Source organism: Numenius arquata, chromosome 2 (assembly GCF_964106895.1).
Source record: "Numenius arquata chromosome 2, bNumArq3.hap1.1, whole genome shotgun sequence".
In the NCBI taxonomy this organism is placed as follows: Eukaryota; Metazoa; Chordata; class Aves; order Charadriiformes; family Scolopacidae; genus Numenius; species Numenius arquata.
The window spans coordinates 54,724,049-54,740,952 of NC_133577.1; the positions used below are offsets into that span (position 1 = coordinate 54,724,049).

A 16,904-nucleotide genomic window follows, 5' to 3' on the forward strand; every position below is an offset into this window, starting at 1 on the left:
CCCATTTAATATCTGGAATGCGGTATCTCTACCTTCACAGAAACTGTGCGGTTGGGCTCAAAATCAAAATGAGCTTTTTGTCAAATGGCACAGTAATGACCTCAGGCTGCCCAGGGGGCTTTTTATGTCTGTTTGCCAAATGCATGTTGCATAGTGAATGGACTATGTGGTCCAGGTTTGAATGTGTGGAGGGTACTGGCTTATTCCAGCTCTCCTAAGCTTGACCTTCCACGCTGCAAATGATGAGAGCTGATGAAGACGCTTGGCTGTCCCATACTAGGAGTGAGCACATGCCAGGCTCTGCTGCTGCGCTGGTGCAGAGTGGTGCTTGCCAGCCTCTCCTGCTGCTCCCTGGCTGCTGCTTGGCAGTGGCAGCACAAAATACAGGAAGGAACAAATCAGTTTTCCCACAGGTTAAAGAAGCAAGAAAATGGCCCTTTTCTCCCCCTCCCTGCAAATTGGAGAACAAAATTCTGTTCCTCTCTAGCCTCATTTCCCAGCAAGTGCAGTAGTGACATGTCTGTCGCACAGACTTGCTTCACAAACTTGGAAACAAGGCTAAAAGACCCCATCCTGGCATCAGCTACTGTTTGGCATAAACCTTAAGTGATTCGGTTCCAGTGAAATTCCGTGACCAAGACAAGCAGAAATGCTGGGTGCTGTAGCGTTAGCAGGTGTGGAAATGCTGGTTAATTTAAACTCATGGTGAGTTTGATGGAAAACTGGGAATTTCTGTAGCAATACTAATCTGTTACAGCACTAGCTGGTCCATTAACTGTTGGCAATCTATAAAAAGATAAGTAGCATGTATCTGTCGTCTTAAAAGCACAGTTCAGCCCTGTACTCTCCTCTTCTAGAGAAGGCAATTAACGTGCGGAGTTTAAAAGCCTCCAGGCATGTGTTTCTTCTGCAAGGTTTAAAAAAATGTGTACAATAGTAGCCTGTTCAGGTGCACACTTTTCCCCCTAAGAAAAGCTTTTTCCAGCTTTTCTGTTTCATCATTCCTCCAGAGATGGTTTAATGCAGTAGCTGGTCTTCATGCCTGTGGCAGTTTTTGAGGAGTGCTAGGTTTGTCTCCCATTGGAGAGCTGCAAACCCAAAGGGCATGAGCATGGAGGCTGGAGCCTTCCCGGACTCCCCCTTGCGAGAGGAGCGCAGAAGGACATGGGGCTGTGGGCAGGGAAACCCACAGTGAAGGGAGAGCAGAGGGATGCTTGATCACACATAAGTGAAAGAGGTGAACAAACAGCATAGGTAATCTTAGTTTAATTCTCTATGCTGTGGTGTCCTCCTTGACCTACTAATATTTTCGGAATGGTTTATTATTATTATTACAGGACCAAAGCCTTGCCTCGATAACTGGTGGACTTCTAAGGAGGCAAGCTGGGAGAGCTGCGCTGAGCTCCCAGTCCCCACGAGTGTTGAGGAAGTGATGCTGAGCGCTCCTGGCATACCACAGGGGACGGCCTTGCCAGGTGCCAGTGGGGAGTGGGGCAGTGATGTCTGTACTGCAGAGGGCTCCATGCTGCAACCACCAGACCTTCACGCAGTGCAGGAGGTCAGCTCAGCACCAGACAGGTATGTCTTTACGTATTTTTCTCCCTGCTGGTACTCATTTGTTAGCTTATGCCCTGGAGGGCTGATACTGGCTGATACATGGTACCTAAAGCTTGCATTCAGGTAGGCAAAACTCTTTATTTTGTATCTCGCTACCTCTGAGCTAGTGGTTAAATGGCTTCAGGTATCTCATTCAGGTCAGACTTGGAGGAGGTAAGTATGTTTGTTGTTAAAATGTGATAGACATTTAAGTTTTACCAAATCTTATTTCAACAAGTTCATTTAACAGTATCTATGAGTTACTAAACAGCACGTTTTGTGTGGATTAGAATTTCCAGTGGGATGAATTTCAAGAGCGTTTTGTTTGGAAATAGCAGAGAGAAAATAAGGGAAGCACAACACAGAGATGCACAGCTTGTCCTCTACTGTGTGAAAGTGGTAGGGTTTTATTGCCAACAACAAGTGCAATACCAGAGTATCACCTGTAATAGCAATCACAGCTGGATTTTTAGCCTTGCAATGCCTTCATAAGACAGGGGAGCGCATCCCCATCCTGGCAAAGCAATTCTTACCATGAGATGGTCCAAGGAGTTTGCCTGGGTGGCTTGGGAGGGCTGGCCTTGCTCCCTTGCTGTGCTTGAACAGTCCTATGCCATTATCCCTTCTGGGTCCTCACCTTGTCCTCACCTTGTCCTCACCATTGCTGCAGCAGCAGCATCCCACCCATCTTTATCTCCTGTCTCTTAGTTCTTCTGAAAGTCAGGTTGCTGCCAGTTCTGTCTGCGGTGCTTCATGTCCATATCCCCTTTCTCCCAGCCCGACCTGACAATTTTGTGACGTATGACTGCTGCCTTTCTCCTGCCTGCTTTCCCTTAGCACCATGCTTCTGTTTCCGGGTTCTCTGTTATCCTCAACACCCTCTTCCCTCCTCACCAGCTTTTTCCCGCCCCCAGTCACAAAAGAAATATTGAAGAAGGCCTTTTCTGCAGGAACGTGCTGTATTCCAGCAGGTGTTGCTCCCCTTGGATCTCCCTACCTTGTGTGGGTACTGTTCACATGCAGAATGCTGGTAGCTGGAGTGGTTAGTAGATACAGGGTGGCTAGGTGATGGCTATACACTGGGGAGAGACCAGGTACAAAACAAACCAGTGTTTTTACCCCTGAGGAGTACTCTTGTTGGCTGGTTTTGTTCCTTTTTGGTTGTCTGCAGCTTTTTCATCTGCTTAACGCATCTGTTCTTCCTACAGTCACGGTCACATTGTCTTAGGTACTGATTTTAATATTAGTTTGTATTTTAATAGATGACAATTGAGCAGAAACTAGCAGCCATCAATATACACTTCTGTAACTTTTTCACATTTGCATCAGGCTGTTGCTTGCTATGGAAACATCATCTAATTTACATCTAAATAGCTTTTACCCAGTTTTTCTTTTGTATAACACCTGTTAATCATAACACTTTGTAGGGAAGTTGCATAGAGTGCCTGTCATTGCTAGAGAAGTCATAGCTGAGCGATAGTAATTTAACCTTTTGTTCTGTCCCTGTCAAAGCTAGTGATGCCTCGTTGTTCATAAACTGATGAAAATATTGTGCAATGCTCTTGAAGCCCAGCTAAATTATACGAAAGGTTTCACTGCTCGCATTATCTCTAGAGTACGACTGAAACCAGAATGTGGAGGTTTCCTCTTGGATTATGCCAAGCTGAATACCTCCGTTTCTCAAGGCCATGGAAGTGGGATCGCCACTGTTAGCTGTTTCTGCAGAAAAGATACAAATTTTAATTTGTTTTACCTGAGAATTAAAACGCAGATGAAATGTCAAAAACGGCAGACACAAAGTCTTGTGGAGGGATAAGCAGCCTTTTCCATTGTTGCGCTTATAACCAGGTGGGCTTTCCAAGTTAATCTTTCCAATACACGTGAAATTCAGTGTGCGCGCTTGAGTCTTGCAAAATAATTCAGGAGCTGAAAATCTTGGGGAAAGTTTCCAAGTAATTAGTACATTAATTTCAATTATATGAATTACACAAACTATGAGAATGCAGCTTTTCTGGTATGAATGTATCATGCCAGATTGACAGAATGAATAATATCACGGGTCTTGTGAAGTCCCTTCAGTCCATGTGTTTTTCTCTTATGAAATTCCTATGCTGGTTGAAGAAATATGCAGAAATTTTACAAAACTATTTCTATTTGTTGTTCTAAATTAAAATATCTGTAGCTTGGACTTTCCCAATGCAGCAGTGTCGCTGCTGTGGCATCCAAACAACGTATCGTTCCTTACATGTCATCTTTGGGCCATTTGTATGCTTTTGGTGTCTTACTTGAAATTAGTACGAGTGATGGAGGGGAAAGGAGCTGTCATGTGCAGGGATCATAGCTCACTCGAAAGGCAAAGCAAAATCCTTGTTCCATGTAAGGGAGTCACAAGTTTATATTTTTTTTTTTTGAGAAAATGCCTTTCCTATCTTATTGCAGAAATACCAGTTCTGGGTTGTTTTCCCCACAGTAAGTGTTTGCAAGTCATATTTTACCTCTGGGTGATTTCAGCCTAATTTCAACCATTCCTCTAGCTGGAAAAGGCAGTTTATCGTGATAACATCATTAGGTTATTAACCAAAGGAAAGTGATGTTGCTATGAAAGGTTATTTAGTATAAGCTTTGCACCTTGGTTGCAGTTAGCAACGGGGTGCTGCGATTTTGCTACCTTATTTTCCAAAATCATCATTTTTAATAACTAAATTCCATGTTTTGGAGCACTGCTGGGTTGGGTGCATTGATCAGAGGTTGTACACGTGCATCTTCAGACTCGTCCTGGCAGCTCAGCCCCGTGCGAGAGCCTGGGCTGTGTATTTTCTGTTCAGGTCTGCAGCCCAGGAGCCTGCTGGTAAGCGGGTGGCTTTGCCTGGCTTGTTCGAGTGGCACCCAATCTCCCCTCCCGCCAGGTGAAGCCACCTGATAGCTCTGGTCCTTGGCTGCTTGTTGCCGGTCTGAGCTGCTGAACCGGAGGTGAAAGGCTCTGTATCCTCTTACCACTCCTTATAGCACCCGGCCCTTTCTTTAAGGGCTTAAACCCAGGGAGTGGAGGGGGGGGGCGGGGAGAGGGTCTCTGAGAATTAGCACAGAGAAAGATGATGACTATTTTAAGGCCTATGCTGAGGGGGTGGAAAAAGGCAGAGCTTATGCCTGTGCTGCTTCAGCTGCATTGAAGAGGACTTAGCACAGATGGATTGTGCATTACAAAATGTAACACATAATTCAAGCTGTCAGCTTAATCAGACTGTTTCCAGGAAGCAACCTGTAAAAGAGAAGGACCTCTTGTTTGCTGACCTCTGATCCGTAGCCTGCTGCAGATTGTCATACATTTTGTTTTTCTTTATGTTGGTGTCCCTTCCTTCCCCTTCCCTTTTTATTATTGTATCCCTCTCGAGTGGCACCCTGGAAGGACCACCCAGTGGGAGGAAAACAATGGGAAACTGGCCGGCCGCTAAAATACAGGGTTTGTAAGACTGGGGGAACAGAAAAAGCACTGTTTAACTGCATATGTGATCTCCCTGGTATTGTTTTGCTTATTAAATGTCTAGGAAACTCGACTAAATGCACGGCAGCTCCCACTTCATTGTTCACTGTTGCTCAACAGTCTGATGGAAAACACAACTTCCAGTACAGCTTCACATGATTGCAAAAATGCTGCAAGCTTTCATGAACAGAGCTTTTCACTTGAGGGAGCACAAACTAAGGTTAACTGTATAAATATGTCAGCTTTTACATATGGGGGTCGCGGGGGGGAATCTTTCCTTCACACGTGGGGCTCTGCAGGCCAGGCCCAGCTGGGGCCATTGCTGGTGGAGACCTGGTCTGGGAAGTCCCCAACAAAGCAGGCAGCCGGGCTGGACCTGAATAGCCATTTACACCTCTGTTCAAGGATTAGCCTGATATATTGTTTCAATGTTTTAAGTCCTAATTTGCATCATTATAGAGGTGCAGCTTCATCAAAACCCCTCTGAGATCCCAGTTATGTCCCTGTACCTGTAGGTGGTCACCAGATTTACTCCAATTGTGGAGGTGAAGGAATTAAACTACTCAGAGCAGGGTAATTTCAATGCAGCATCTAGGGCCTGGCTGATTTTTGGATGGCTTGTTTGCTCGTGTGTTTGTTGTTGTGTGTGTGGTTTTTTTTCCTTTCCGCAGAGCTCAAGCAATGTGGGTTTTGCTGTCATTTGCTTTGAAAAGCTAAAATGAGGGTGTTTGTTTTTCCAACTGGTGTGATGGGAATGCGTTTAAAATACGTGTTGTAGCTCGACTCACTTCAAGCCTTGTTTGCTGTCCCTTCACAGGCACTGCGTGATGCTGGCAGGACTCTCCCGTGCGCTGCAGTTGATAGAAGATGTGGTGGTGAGGAGGAGCCCCCAGCACCGGGTGCTGTACCAGGGCAAGTGCGTGGGGACGATGGGGACAGCGGAGCTGCTCAGGTTAATGTCGCTTCATCGCGAGCTTCCTCTTCTTTCTGCTGCCCTCACAGAGCTGGCAGGAACCAGGGAGGAGGCAGTGCTGCCTATGCCTTAAACCCTATCCCCTTTATTCTTGTTTGCTTGCTGCCATACATCCAGTGTAATGCTTGTAGTAATTTTGTTGTTGATTGCTTACACGCTTCTAATTGAATTCAGGTGAGCAATGGCAAGAGGCTGTTACCAAGCAGCTTTGCAGGAGCCTGTTGAGATTTGAGCCAGGGGTCCCCGCTCTTGCGGTGACAAATGGCTGGTGCAAAGAGCAAGCGGGCTCTTGCAAACAAACATTGCCAGTTGCTAAGAGGCCCCCCTCCCCTTGCACTGTTTTAATGTCATTGGAGAGCTGAAATATGGCACTTAGAAGCGCGTACGCAAATTACTCCAACAAATACTCTTTCCTATTTGTAGCACTTTTTGCAGCCTTGCTTTGCAGATCCCTTAGGTGATCCTTCCTGATTCGCTGAGGTAGACAACAATAACTAGAAAAATAACTTCTTTGAGGTAAATGTGCAAAGAGAATCGGCAAACCCCATGTGTTAACAAAACCAGGGTTGGAGAGGCCTCACTGTCCCTCTGTAGCACAGGCTGCCGATTATAAGAACTGGGAATGGCTTTGTAATTTTATTTAAAATTATATGTCAGCCTCCATAAACTAAGATTCTCATAAGCACTTCGTGGTTAGAGGGTTTCTAGGGAATTAAGTGGAAGGGTTCCCAAACTGACCTGGCCCCTCCAGCCTACCACTGGAGATGGGTTCCTGCGAAATAACCACTTTGACCACAGCATGGCTGGGGCTGCCTGGCCAAGAAGTGGTTTCACCAAGTGGATGTGCACAGGTTCCTCTCTCCATGTCAAAAAGCAAAGGTGTGAGATTAAACCTGTTGTCTTCTAAGTGCTGGGTTTGACCTCCCTGTCCTGATCTGCATCTTTCGCATCATGGATGTTTCTCCCTCTGGGCTGTCTAACTGGTTAACCCATTACCCAGGAGAAGTGTTACAGATTCTGCCTCCAAACTGATGCTGGCTGTCTCGGCTTTAAATAAACGTTGCATGTAATACCTGCTTTATTTTGTAGCTTTTGTAATCGGGCTGGCAGTCTGAAAGAAGGCGACCTTGAAGAATGCGAAGCAGTTGTCCTTCATCAGCTTCGGGCTCTATTACAGAGTGCGCTGAATGGAGGCTTCCTACCTGAGAAAACACTCGATGCTGAAGGTAGAGCAGCGGATGAAAAGCAAACCAGGTATCACAGACACAAAACTTGCATGTCGGTGTGATTAACATTCTTTTCTTTCCTCCCCAAGTCTGCTCTGCCTCTCTGGTGCAGAGAAAGCAGACCCAGGGCCAGATCTCTGATTGCACTGGAAAATAAAGACATCTGAGTGCTGATCTTCACCCATCTTGGCAGCAGCTGTGTGACTTGAAATGAGAACATTAAACAAATTCATTTGTTTTTCTTTTCGTTCACTGATGGTGAATCCTATTCTGCCGGGCAGCACTCAGGCCGGGTCCTCCTGTCTCGCCACATCTGCAGCATCTCCCACCCCAGGCTGCTCTGTCAGGGAGGGAAATGTATTAACTTCAGAGACCTCTTTGCCAGTAATTTCTGTGATCTTCAGTGTGAGTCTCAGGCACATAAGGATGGGGAATGTAATTTTGAGAAGCAAATTATTTTTCTGTGAAGCAGAAGATGCATATAGCCTTTAAAAACAAACTACAGTTATTCAAAATGTGGTTTTTTTTCCTCTGTGTATGTCACAAGGACAAGCAAGAACTGATTTTTTTTTTTGGTGGTGTTTTTTTTTTTTTTTTGTGTGCTCTAATGCAGTAATGAAAACAATTTCCATTCTTTCTTATTTAGCTTCTGTCTAGACCTTCTTCCCTGTTACATGCTCAGCAATGCTCAAGTGTTAGCAGGATCGGGGCACTTGTGAGTGCTGAAGAATGGTCTATTTAACTATACCTGTTCTCCTTTCGAGGCTGATATGCCTGCAAGCACTAATACGTTGTTATATTTCCTGAATGGTTTCTTAGGGACAAACACTTGTGGAGTTAATTGGAATTCACTCCTCTCTGAAACTTCATTGGAGCAACTGGAAAAACAAACATCTTTGGCAAACAAGATTGCAGTATTTATATTTTCTGCTTTAAAATAAAGGAAGGCACTCTTGCTCAAAAATGATAAAAAAAATTCTGGAAATAAAGTCAAGCCTGGGGAAGTGGGTGCTCAGCAGAGTGCCTGATGGAGTCAGTGAGATCTGCCCATGGCTGAGACTAGGGGTTGCAGAAAAGGCTTAATGTCTCTTGGGACAGACATGATGATTGCCCCTGCCTGTCCTCCTGACATTTGCAGAAGTCACGAGTGATTTCTTACATTTTCCACTTTGGATGCTTTTAAAAGAAAGTGCAAATTAAGGACAAAATGTATGATGGGTTTTGCCACTGTATGTTGACCTGCTTGTCCAGATAAATAAGTAGCACCTGTGTGAGTCTCATATATGTGCTAATGAAGTTTGGGTTTGTTTCTCAGGCCAGACCAGCAGTGGGATGTGGACATACTGCGGACTTGCTTGAGCAACCATGCCTTGTTCTTGAAAAAACACCAGGTTCAGCTCACAGAAGAAGTGGTGGAGATGTTTGGAAGCCTGCTTGTTTCTGGCAAGAAGTCGCAGGATGACCAGGTTGGCACTTACACCTAAGAATATCTAAATCAGTGACACCTAGAGACTAATTTGCACCATTAAGGCAAGATGAGCCCTGTGCTCTTATCATGATCCAGTGTGTGGGTTTTAAGGGGAACCACAAGCAGTTTGTGTTCATTAATCAGCCTTGGAGATGGTTAGGTGGGTAAGGAGAGAATACAAGTTATTCAGTTTTCTCAGGGCAAACATGTACAGCAAGCACTTCATGCAAAGAAGAGAATAGTCTCTTTAAAATCTCCAGGAGGGTGTCTGTTTTCCTCCCTTCAAACCAGTTATTTATTTAAACAAGCTTTACACATGTGCTGTGGTGCAAATTTATCACAAGGCTTGTATCATCTGTCTTTCTCTGTGGCTTAGTAGTATTTAACCATGAATAACGTATTTTAATTATTTTTTTTTTATACAGGGTTACATTTGGTACACTGAATACACAGGGCATTTTATAAACAGTAGCATGCTCAGTTTTTTAAATGTTAATGCAAAAGATTATAAAGTAACTTTCACCAAAAAAAAAAAAAAGTTGGCATTCGGCAGACCAGCAAATGCCCCAACCTCTTTTGTTGGAAACTCAGAGCAGCCAGCCCTGCGGGGACTGCAGGGCTCGGCTCCAATCTCAGCTGCTTCCAGCACTGGGGCAGCAGCCGTGCCAGGAGAACTAGGACTCTGGCACTGAGGCGATGTCCTGGCTGCCTCTGCATCACCCCTGTGGTGGGAATGGGAAGGTCTGCCAGGCAGCCCACTGGTAAGGAGTTGGCCCCATGCTCTGCCCCCAAAAATATTTGAAAAAAATTTTTTTCCCTCTAATTTTTAATGAGAAATTAAAAGGCAGTTCGAACTCCTTTGCTATATTCTAGTTTTAATAGCATTTGAAACAAATAATGAAGATGTAATATTTTAGTCAGTTGTACGCTTTCACTTATAGCCAGGGTAACTTCTTTTACTCTACATGGATAAGTAATTTGTATTATCTCCTTAAAACATTCAGTCAAGTAGCAGAGATGAGCAAGGAATGTATGATTGCATGTAAAAACTTTTACAAAGTCAACGCTCAATAACACAAGCCTTATGGGTGAATATTTGCAGTAATAATCTGTTTATTACTACATGTTACTGTGTCCCATGCATATGGATTTAATGTTTGTATTACCTATTAAGGGGATCCAGTCAATTCAATTTAATGGCAGGATGCATACTCTACTTCTGAAACACCTCATTTCCAAGCAGGTTGCACAGAACAGGATCCATATAAATTTCACAATGTGCATGTACAGGAACAGTTGCTTTACTGTAAAGATGTATATAATGTAGTAGTAAACTCATAAGTGATCTACGCCTAAGGATCTTAAATATATATGACTACAAAGTTTGAATTTTTGGCCCATGTTGTTGACTTCTTTCTCTGAGGGCTTAAAAAAAAAAAAAAAAAATACTCTGTCAAGAACCCCACTGGATGATGATACTATACAGCCAGGCAGCGGGGTGAAGGTGCAGGAGGGGTCTTTGAGCTCCTGACCGTACAAACAGACCCTCGAGTCTGCCAGTTCTGTCCCCATCAGCACTTGTGGTCCACAGAGGTTTCGTGATGACCAGCAGCCGGTCCACCTTCTCCTGCCATGCCTTCAGCACCTCACTCATTCCAGTGGTCCACAGAATCTGTCTGTTTTCTCATCTCTTATCACTGAATTATGTCTGTCTTCTATTCTCTTACTGTCAGTTTTTGTCTTCTCTCACAGATCTCTCCCACTACCCCTGTTAAGAAAACTGGGTATTGTTCCTGTGGACATGGGCCAGCCATAGGGAGATGGTGTGGTAGAAACACCTTTTCTGGGCAGTGGGATAGTCTCTTGGCTGTGGAAGTTGTGGAATCCAGTGCCTTTTTCAGCCAAGTTACACTCCTGTAAGAATAAGACCCATGTGGCTCATGCAGCATGTTAGATGCCTTCATGCCCCTGATGGAGATGTTGGCCACCTTGGAGTTGCTTTGGTTCCCCTGGTGGGAACTGTTCCTTCTGCCTGGATTAATTACAGTGTTAGAGTTTACATTGATTGCTTGTATTTGGTGATAGTGGTTCATGCCTGTTTAGATGTTAAATGATACCGCAAATAGCTAAACAAAGTACTTCTAGTACTAGTACTTCACTACTCGTGAAAAATCCACGCTGAGATAAACTGCTACATGGGAATTAATTTCTTGCAATAGTAAAGATTTCCTAATCCTGCCTGTAATTTAAGGCATTCTTTACATCAGGAAAATGAGACTTAAAATACCCATTTTTGGATGAAGTAGCAGCTTGTTCGCATTGGTTTTGTGTGGACACTTCCCATATGTAAGTTTAATAGAAAAAAATTGTGACCTATTTGCTTAAGACTGAAAATTTTGCCATCCTGGGCTCCTGAATAAATATGGATTAATGAGGAGGGGGCAGGTACAGAAGAATAACATTTTCTAATGACTCCAAATGCTGTTACATACTCTTAGGTCTGTTACAAAACCTGGAGTTCTCTCTGAGACGTTGGTCCTCATTGCTGAAGGCTTATTGTTTTATTAAATAATTAGATAATTACAGCAGAAAATATAATAGATTTTAAAGACTCAAGTCCATATTTTGTGTTACAAAATAAAACCAAGAGGAACACCCTACAAGTAAAAAAGAGATTGGAAGGATGCTCAAAAAGCCTTTGCTGCTCTTTGCGAAATAAAAAATGCCAGGAACGATGATTTCTCCTGCTCTCAGAAAGAGCTTTACAAAGTCACACATGGTACTTTTAACACAGGTAGATGGTAACCTAAGAAGTGCTTGCTTTATTTTAACCCTGCTTTTAACTCGGCCATATTTACAATGCGCTCAGCTCCCTGTAAAGGTGCTGCCTTCCAACTTAATTTTTTGTGTAATATGTTTAACTACGGATGTCTGAATAGTGCTGCTGCAGAGGGCTGTACGCACAGGCGGGAGAGAACAAACTTTATGAGCATGCAGGAATAACGTGGATTAAAATCGGAACCCCACCTGGCTGAGGCCAGCTTGGGCAAGCTTTGCATCGGGTTCTCTGCCTTCAGCTTCATCCGTCTCGGTGATGTTTTAAGCTGCAGCTATTGCTAACGCTGTGGGTTAACTTGCCTTGTTGCTGCAAGCCTGAAGTGGAGAGATTTCTCTTCAGTCTGTTGCTGTTGCAGCGTATTTGATACAGCCTTTTTTTTTTTTTTTTTGCTTATCCTGAATATGGGAGTCATGGAATACTGAGAATTTCCAGAGAAACTATTGATTAAAAGAATAATTCAAAGTTTGTGTTACTTCAAGGCAGAATGCAATTCCTGAGCTAGCGCTGATTTAACTCGGAGGTAATTTAACATCTAACAAAAACACCCTGGAAACAGATTACACCATGAAGTATAGATTAGCCTAAATGTATGTTGGAAAATGCTTGAGATGAAGGATAATAGGGCTGTGGTTATTTTTATTTTTTGTAATGCTGCAGGCTCTACCGGTGTTGAGAGAGGTCCTTCCAGAAGAGTGTGGGAATAGGTCAGCCGTTCAGAGTAATGAATCATCTTACAGCTTGCCATCGATCCCAAATGACGGTGGGGAAATAAAGCAGGCAAAACACACTACCCAGCTCACTGGCGCAGGAGAACAAGGTAACAAGTGTTAAAAGGTTCAGCTGTGTGCTCGAAGTTATTGTCCTTCTCTATATATGTATTTTTTTATCCAAATCTGCATGGGACTGTATTACAGTGACTGGCAAATGAATGTATATTTGTAAAGAACTTTAGGGGATTTTCCTAAATATCTTAGTACTGTTTGTTATTCTTGTTACTTCTTAAAATGAATGATGCCTATTGTGATTATTTTTTTTCTGCAGGAGTAGAAAAGCCTTGTGGCAGTTAATAAAAACAGATCTATAGGTGTGCATGTATTTAAAAAATGTCTACTGTTTGGAAATTGCAGGGTATATTCGTTGCCTTTTATTAGAAAGCCAGATGGCAGAATGAATTTTCAAAAATAAAAGGGTTCATGCTGAGAAAGGTGTGTGTGGTGCCATTCCAGCCTTAGAAGGTGAATGTGTTTGTGAAAATCCAGTTAATTTCTTTAGATAAGGAAGTAATATATTAGTCCGGCATAATAACTGGCAATGGCAACTTGCTCAGTCTGCTCTCAGAGCATCCCTTACATCAAAGTCCGGAAGAGACAGGCAATTAGGTTGCAATGCTCTTTACACAGCAAATGTAAACAAACTGCTTTAGGCCTCCTAAATTCACATGACTTTTATCCACTGAGGAGATAGAGACTTTGATTTAAACTAATTTTCCGCGGTCGGTATGATATACGCTGCTGCTGTCGGGCTGCCGGACGAGATCGCAGAGTTACTGTGGGTTGTTTGTTTCCTAAATCCCATTGGGTCTTAAATTATTTAAGACATTTGGTTAGCTTGTCCTTTTCTCTGAAAGCTACAGAGAGGCAGGGTAGCCTCACATGCGAGGAAAGTTCACAGTAGGTGCCTCTTTTAAGAACGGTAATGGATAGTTTAGATCAATAAACAAGAGATAACAAAAGTGAGAAATTAAAGGGAGTAGGGCTTAAAAGCAAACAAACCAGTCTGATCACTGTGACTTTGAAATGTGTTTCATTATGGTGTGTTCACATCCAGAAGTCACAAGCTGGTGTGAAGATGAGAGCAAGGAAGAAAGCCTGGTCGAAAACATTCCTATTACAGGTAAAAGTAATGGCTGCATATTAACCTTGGATCCAGTATTCAACTTTATTATATAATCAAAACATGGCATTTTAGTGGTTTGGGTCCACTAATAGTGGGTAAATTCAGCTACTACATACTGAGCGCAAAGATTAAACATAAGATCATAAAGTCCATGCTTATGTTAACATAAACCAAGATGGAAAATAACAGCGCCTATTTAATTCCTTGTAATCATGTTATACATTTAAACCATGTGAATATCCTGTCATTTAGCCTTTCAGGTCCCGGTATCAGTGTTACAAAGGTCAGTCTCCATGGGGAAGATCCAGTAATTATATGGCAAACTACAGATGTTTCTGATTTGATTCTTTTCTTTTCTGGAGTAATTGAATGTGTATCATTAGAATAAACACAGGGAAAAACCCTGCTAGCCAGGAAGCTGTGCCTTTGCCTCTGTTACAAAAGCTGCCTGATAACACGAAATTTTTAGCAATAAAGTTTTTATCAAGACGTGTTCGGATCCTCCTGCAGCAGATGTATGAGGCTTGCTTAGGATCCCGAGATGTGGCTGCTTTTTGGTCCTGAGGTATCAATAATGTATTAGTATTCAGGGCAGGGCTCTTTGCAATGAGTCTCAATTTGCTTTTGCCTGATTTTGTAAAGTGGTGGGCTGCTTCCTTATAAATTTTGATGTTTGGCTAAATATTTATTTATGCAGGTGTGTACGCTTGACAGAAAGGTGCGAGGGCATCTGCTTATGCAATGCTCGCTGTTGCTTTTCTGCTCTTTTACGGCTTCAAAATAGCCTGTCTTTTGGAGAGCAATTCATTTCTCTACAGAGGTTTTCTTCTGCTGCTTTTTGAGCCTAATTTGCAACTGAAATATAAAAATGCGCTTCTTGTATTCCTGAATTATACTGCAGCAGTAATATTCCAAGTTAGTCCAATAAAACTTAAATTTTATTTTTTTTTTCTGGAGAGTAGAATGCTTTCCATTTTCCTGCTTAAAATGTCTTCCAGTCACACATGGCAACTTATTTTAAAGCATGAATTGCATTGATTTTTTTTTTCAGAGGAATTAAAAGCTACTTAAATCTTTTTCATGAAACAAAGCACACTTCTCACTTGAAAATTAATCTAAAATTTTGCAAACCTTGGGATTGGTTTGGTTTTTGTCTGTAATTTAAGAGGATTTAAATTTGAGTATTGGGGTTTAAGTTCCCTGAACTGCAGAGAGAGCCAGCAAGAACAGCATCAGGAATAGTGATTCCTTCCTACTAATGCCATCACTGATACTTTCTAAGAATACTAGCTCTTGAGTTTGGATCTCCATAGATGCCGCGGCTTTTGCTTTGCTTCTCACCCTGAATTTTATGACTTTTCAGCACTGGGTTTGGGGTTGTTTTGGCATATGAATTCGCAAGGGAATTCTCTATTGCTGTTTTTCCTGCTGGGGACCCTGACAGTCCATGTGGCTGTTTGCTGTGTTGGATGTCAGTGAGCCAAAAGCCAAGTCACGATGGACATCCCCCTTCCCTACTTCTCCCGTAGCCTCCTTACTGCAATGGGCATGCAAATACTAATACTTACTCTATGTAGAAATGCTCATAAATTCTCCCTAACCTAAACACTGAAGTCCATAACTTCAGTTTAAAATCCGCTTTCTGAGTCTGCTTTATTTACTGTTTTCTTGCAGTGTGTTTCCAGTAGCCAGTGGTCTCATTGTCTCTAGGAGTGAGGCTTTTCATATCTCACTTGAAAGCAAAGTTGCTCCTTTCAGATGCGATTCATCTTCAGCCCATGATCTTCTCTGGGCTTCTTTTTCTTTTCTGGCTTCTCACCCTTCCAGCCTGTCGCTTTTTAACTTTTGCTCATCATTATTTGCTGCAGATTGTGGCCCTGCAGCTCTGAAATTGTTCTGTGCCTGCAATAGAGGCAGCACCTCTGCCCCTTGTCTTTTGGGCTCAAATGCCTTGTTTGAGGGTTTGGCTTTGTGTTTAGCTGAACTGATATTTAATGTCCGTTCTATTCGCTATCGTTTTGCTGTACAATTTTGCCTCAGCTTAAGGAATACAAATTTGGGGCTTTTTTTGGTACCTTTTGCATTCTTTAAGGGCTTTAAGTGTTGGTTTGAAACACTGGAAGCCTTGGGGCTTTTGGGTTTTGACAGATTTCACTGTGAGAGCTGGGTGGATGTGCTTCCAAGTGGTCTTCTGTGATGGTGCTTTACGAATGCTTCTGTAGTTTTGGTTTATTTTTCTTTTATGCCTGTTACAGAAAAAGAACCAAAATATTTTAATATTCTGTAAAAATTCTAGGAATATTTGCATTTTTTTCTTTAATGTCTGTAGTGGAGGAAGGCGATAGCTGTGTGACTTTGGGGAAAAGGGCTTTAGAGTTGTAGTTGGCGTGGAGTTGGATGTCCCTTAGAGCCAGCCTGGGTTGGTACCTGAAACTGCTCGTGCAAGGACTGACTTCACCCGGAGCTCTTCTAAACATCTGCTGAGCTGTTCCCACCTGTGACAGGACATGTGGGCGTTTCAAACCTGTAGTCAACTGGGGGCATGGGGGCAATGTAGCTCACAGCATAAAGATGGTTTCTTTCCTAGAGCCTTGTCCTAAGCTTGTGGAATGCTATGTTGTGATAACTGACTTTAAAAGGATTGTATTTTGTGTGTGCTCTCACCCAGACAGGAGTTAGCTATTAATAGCAATCTCATTTTATACCGGGTTATATGAGGATAGAGGAAGATACGTGGACTCATTCCCATTTTCTTCATGGGTGCTTTGTTTTTTATCGTGGGAAGATGTGTAAAAGAAATCATTTGGCTTTTTTGCTGTTCCTGAGGTAGGCGAATAACGTGAGATTAAAAAGAAAGGATAAAATCCATTATTTCTTGTTTTGTCGCATGACTGTTTAAGAGTCTCTTTTATGAGTAGGAAACTGGTTATTTTATTGAAGGGGCAGGTTTGTTAAATCTTTAACAAAACCATATCCTCTCTCTACCCTTCGTTTATGTCTTTGATTTAAATAGACGTTAAAGCTATAAGCATTTGAATAAAAATGGTGTTACTTCTCCATGCATCAGGCTTCACTTTCACACCATCTTGAATGTCACCTTCCAGCTACCCTCCAGGTATAAAATCTCTAATGTAGAAATAAGGAGGAAAAACCCTCTGAAGAAGAAAAAAAAAAAATTAGCCGTTCTTTATATATCATAAGGGAACATGAAAGAGCACAAATCCAATGCTGCTTTCCTTTTTAGGTCACCTTTAATGAGCCAATAATCCTGCCAACACTTTTCCCACGCCCACACATCCTTCCCGGTGAGGTCCTCCTTTGAGCTTGAACCTAAAAGGTTCCCAAGGTTCTCCTTGGAGTGCACTAATAAAGGCATTAATAAGTCTGCCCAACTTTTCCCTTCATTTAATATCAACCCATTCGCA

At 42.6% G+C, this 16,904-nt stretch overlaps 1 protein-coding gene across 1 annotated transcript in view; it reads left to right on the forward strand.

The window, feature by feature from the left end:
* KIZ (kizuna centrosomal protein) overlaps window positions 1-16,904 on the forward strand; it is a 52,832-nt gene that overhangs the window by 19,054 nt on the left and 16,874 nt on the right. The window contains exons 6-11 of the mRNA XM_074169002.1: window positions 1,338-1,578; window positions 5,895-6,029; window positions 7,140-7,304; window positions 8,592-8,742; window positions 12,241-12,400; window positions 13,411-13,476. Of these exons, the coding sequence (XP_074025103.1) occupies window positions 1,338-1,578; window positions 5,895-6,029; window positions 7,140-7,304; window positions 8,592-8,742; window positions 12,241-12,400; window positions 13,411-13,476 (918 nt within the window). The remainder of the gene's footprint in view (window positions 1-1,337; window positions 1,579-5,894; window positions 6,030-7,139; window positions 7,305-8,591; window positions 8,743-12,240; window positions 12,401-13,410; window positions 13,477-16,904) is intronic.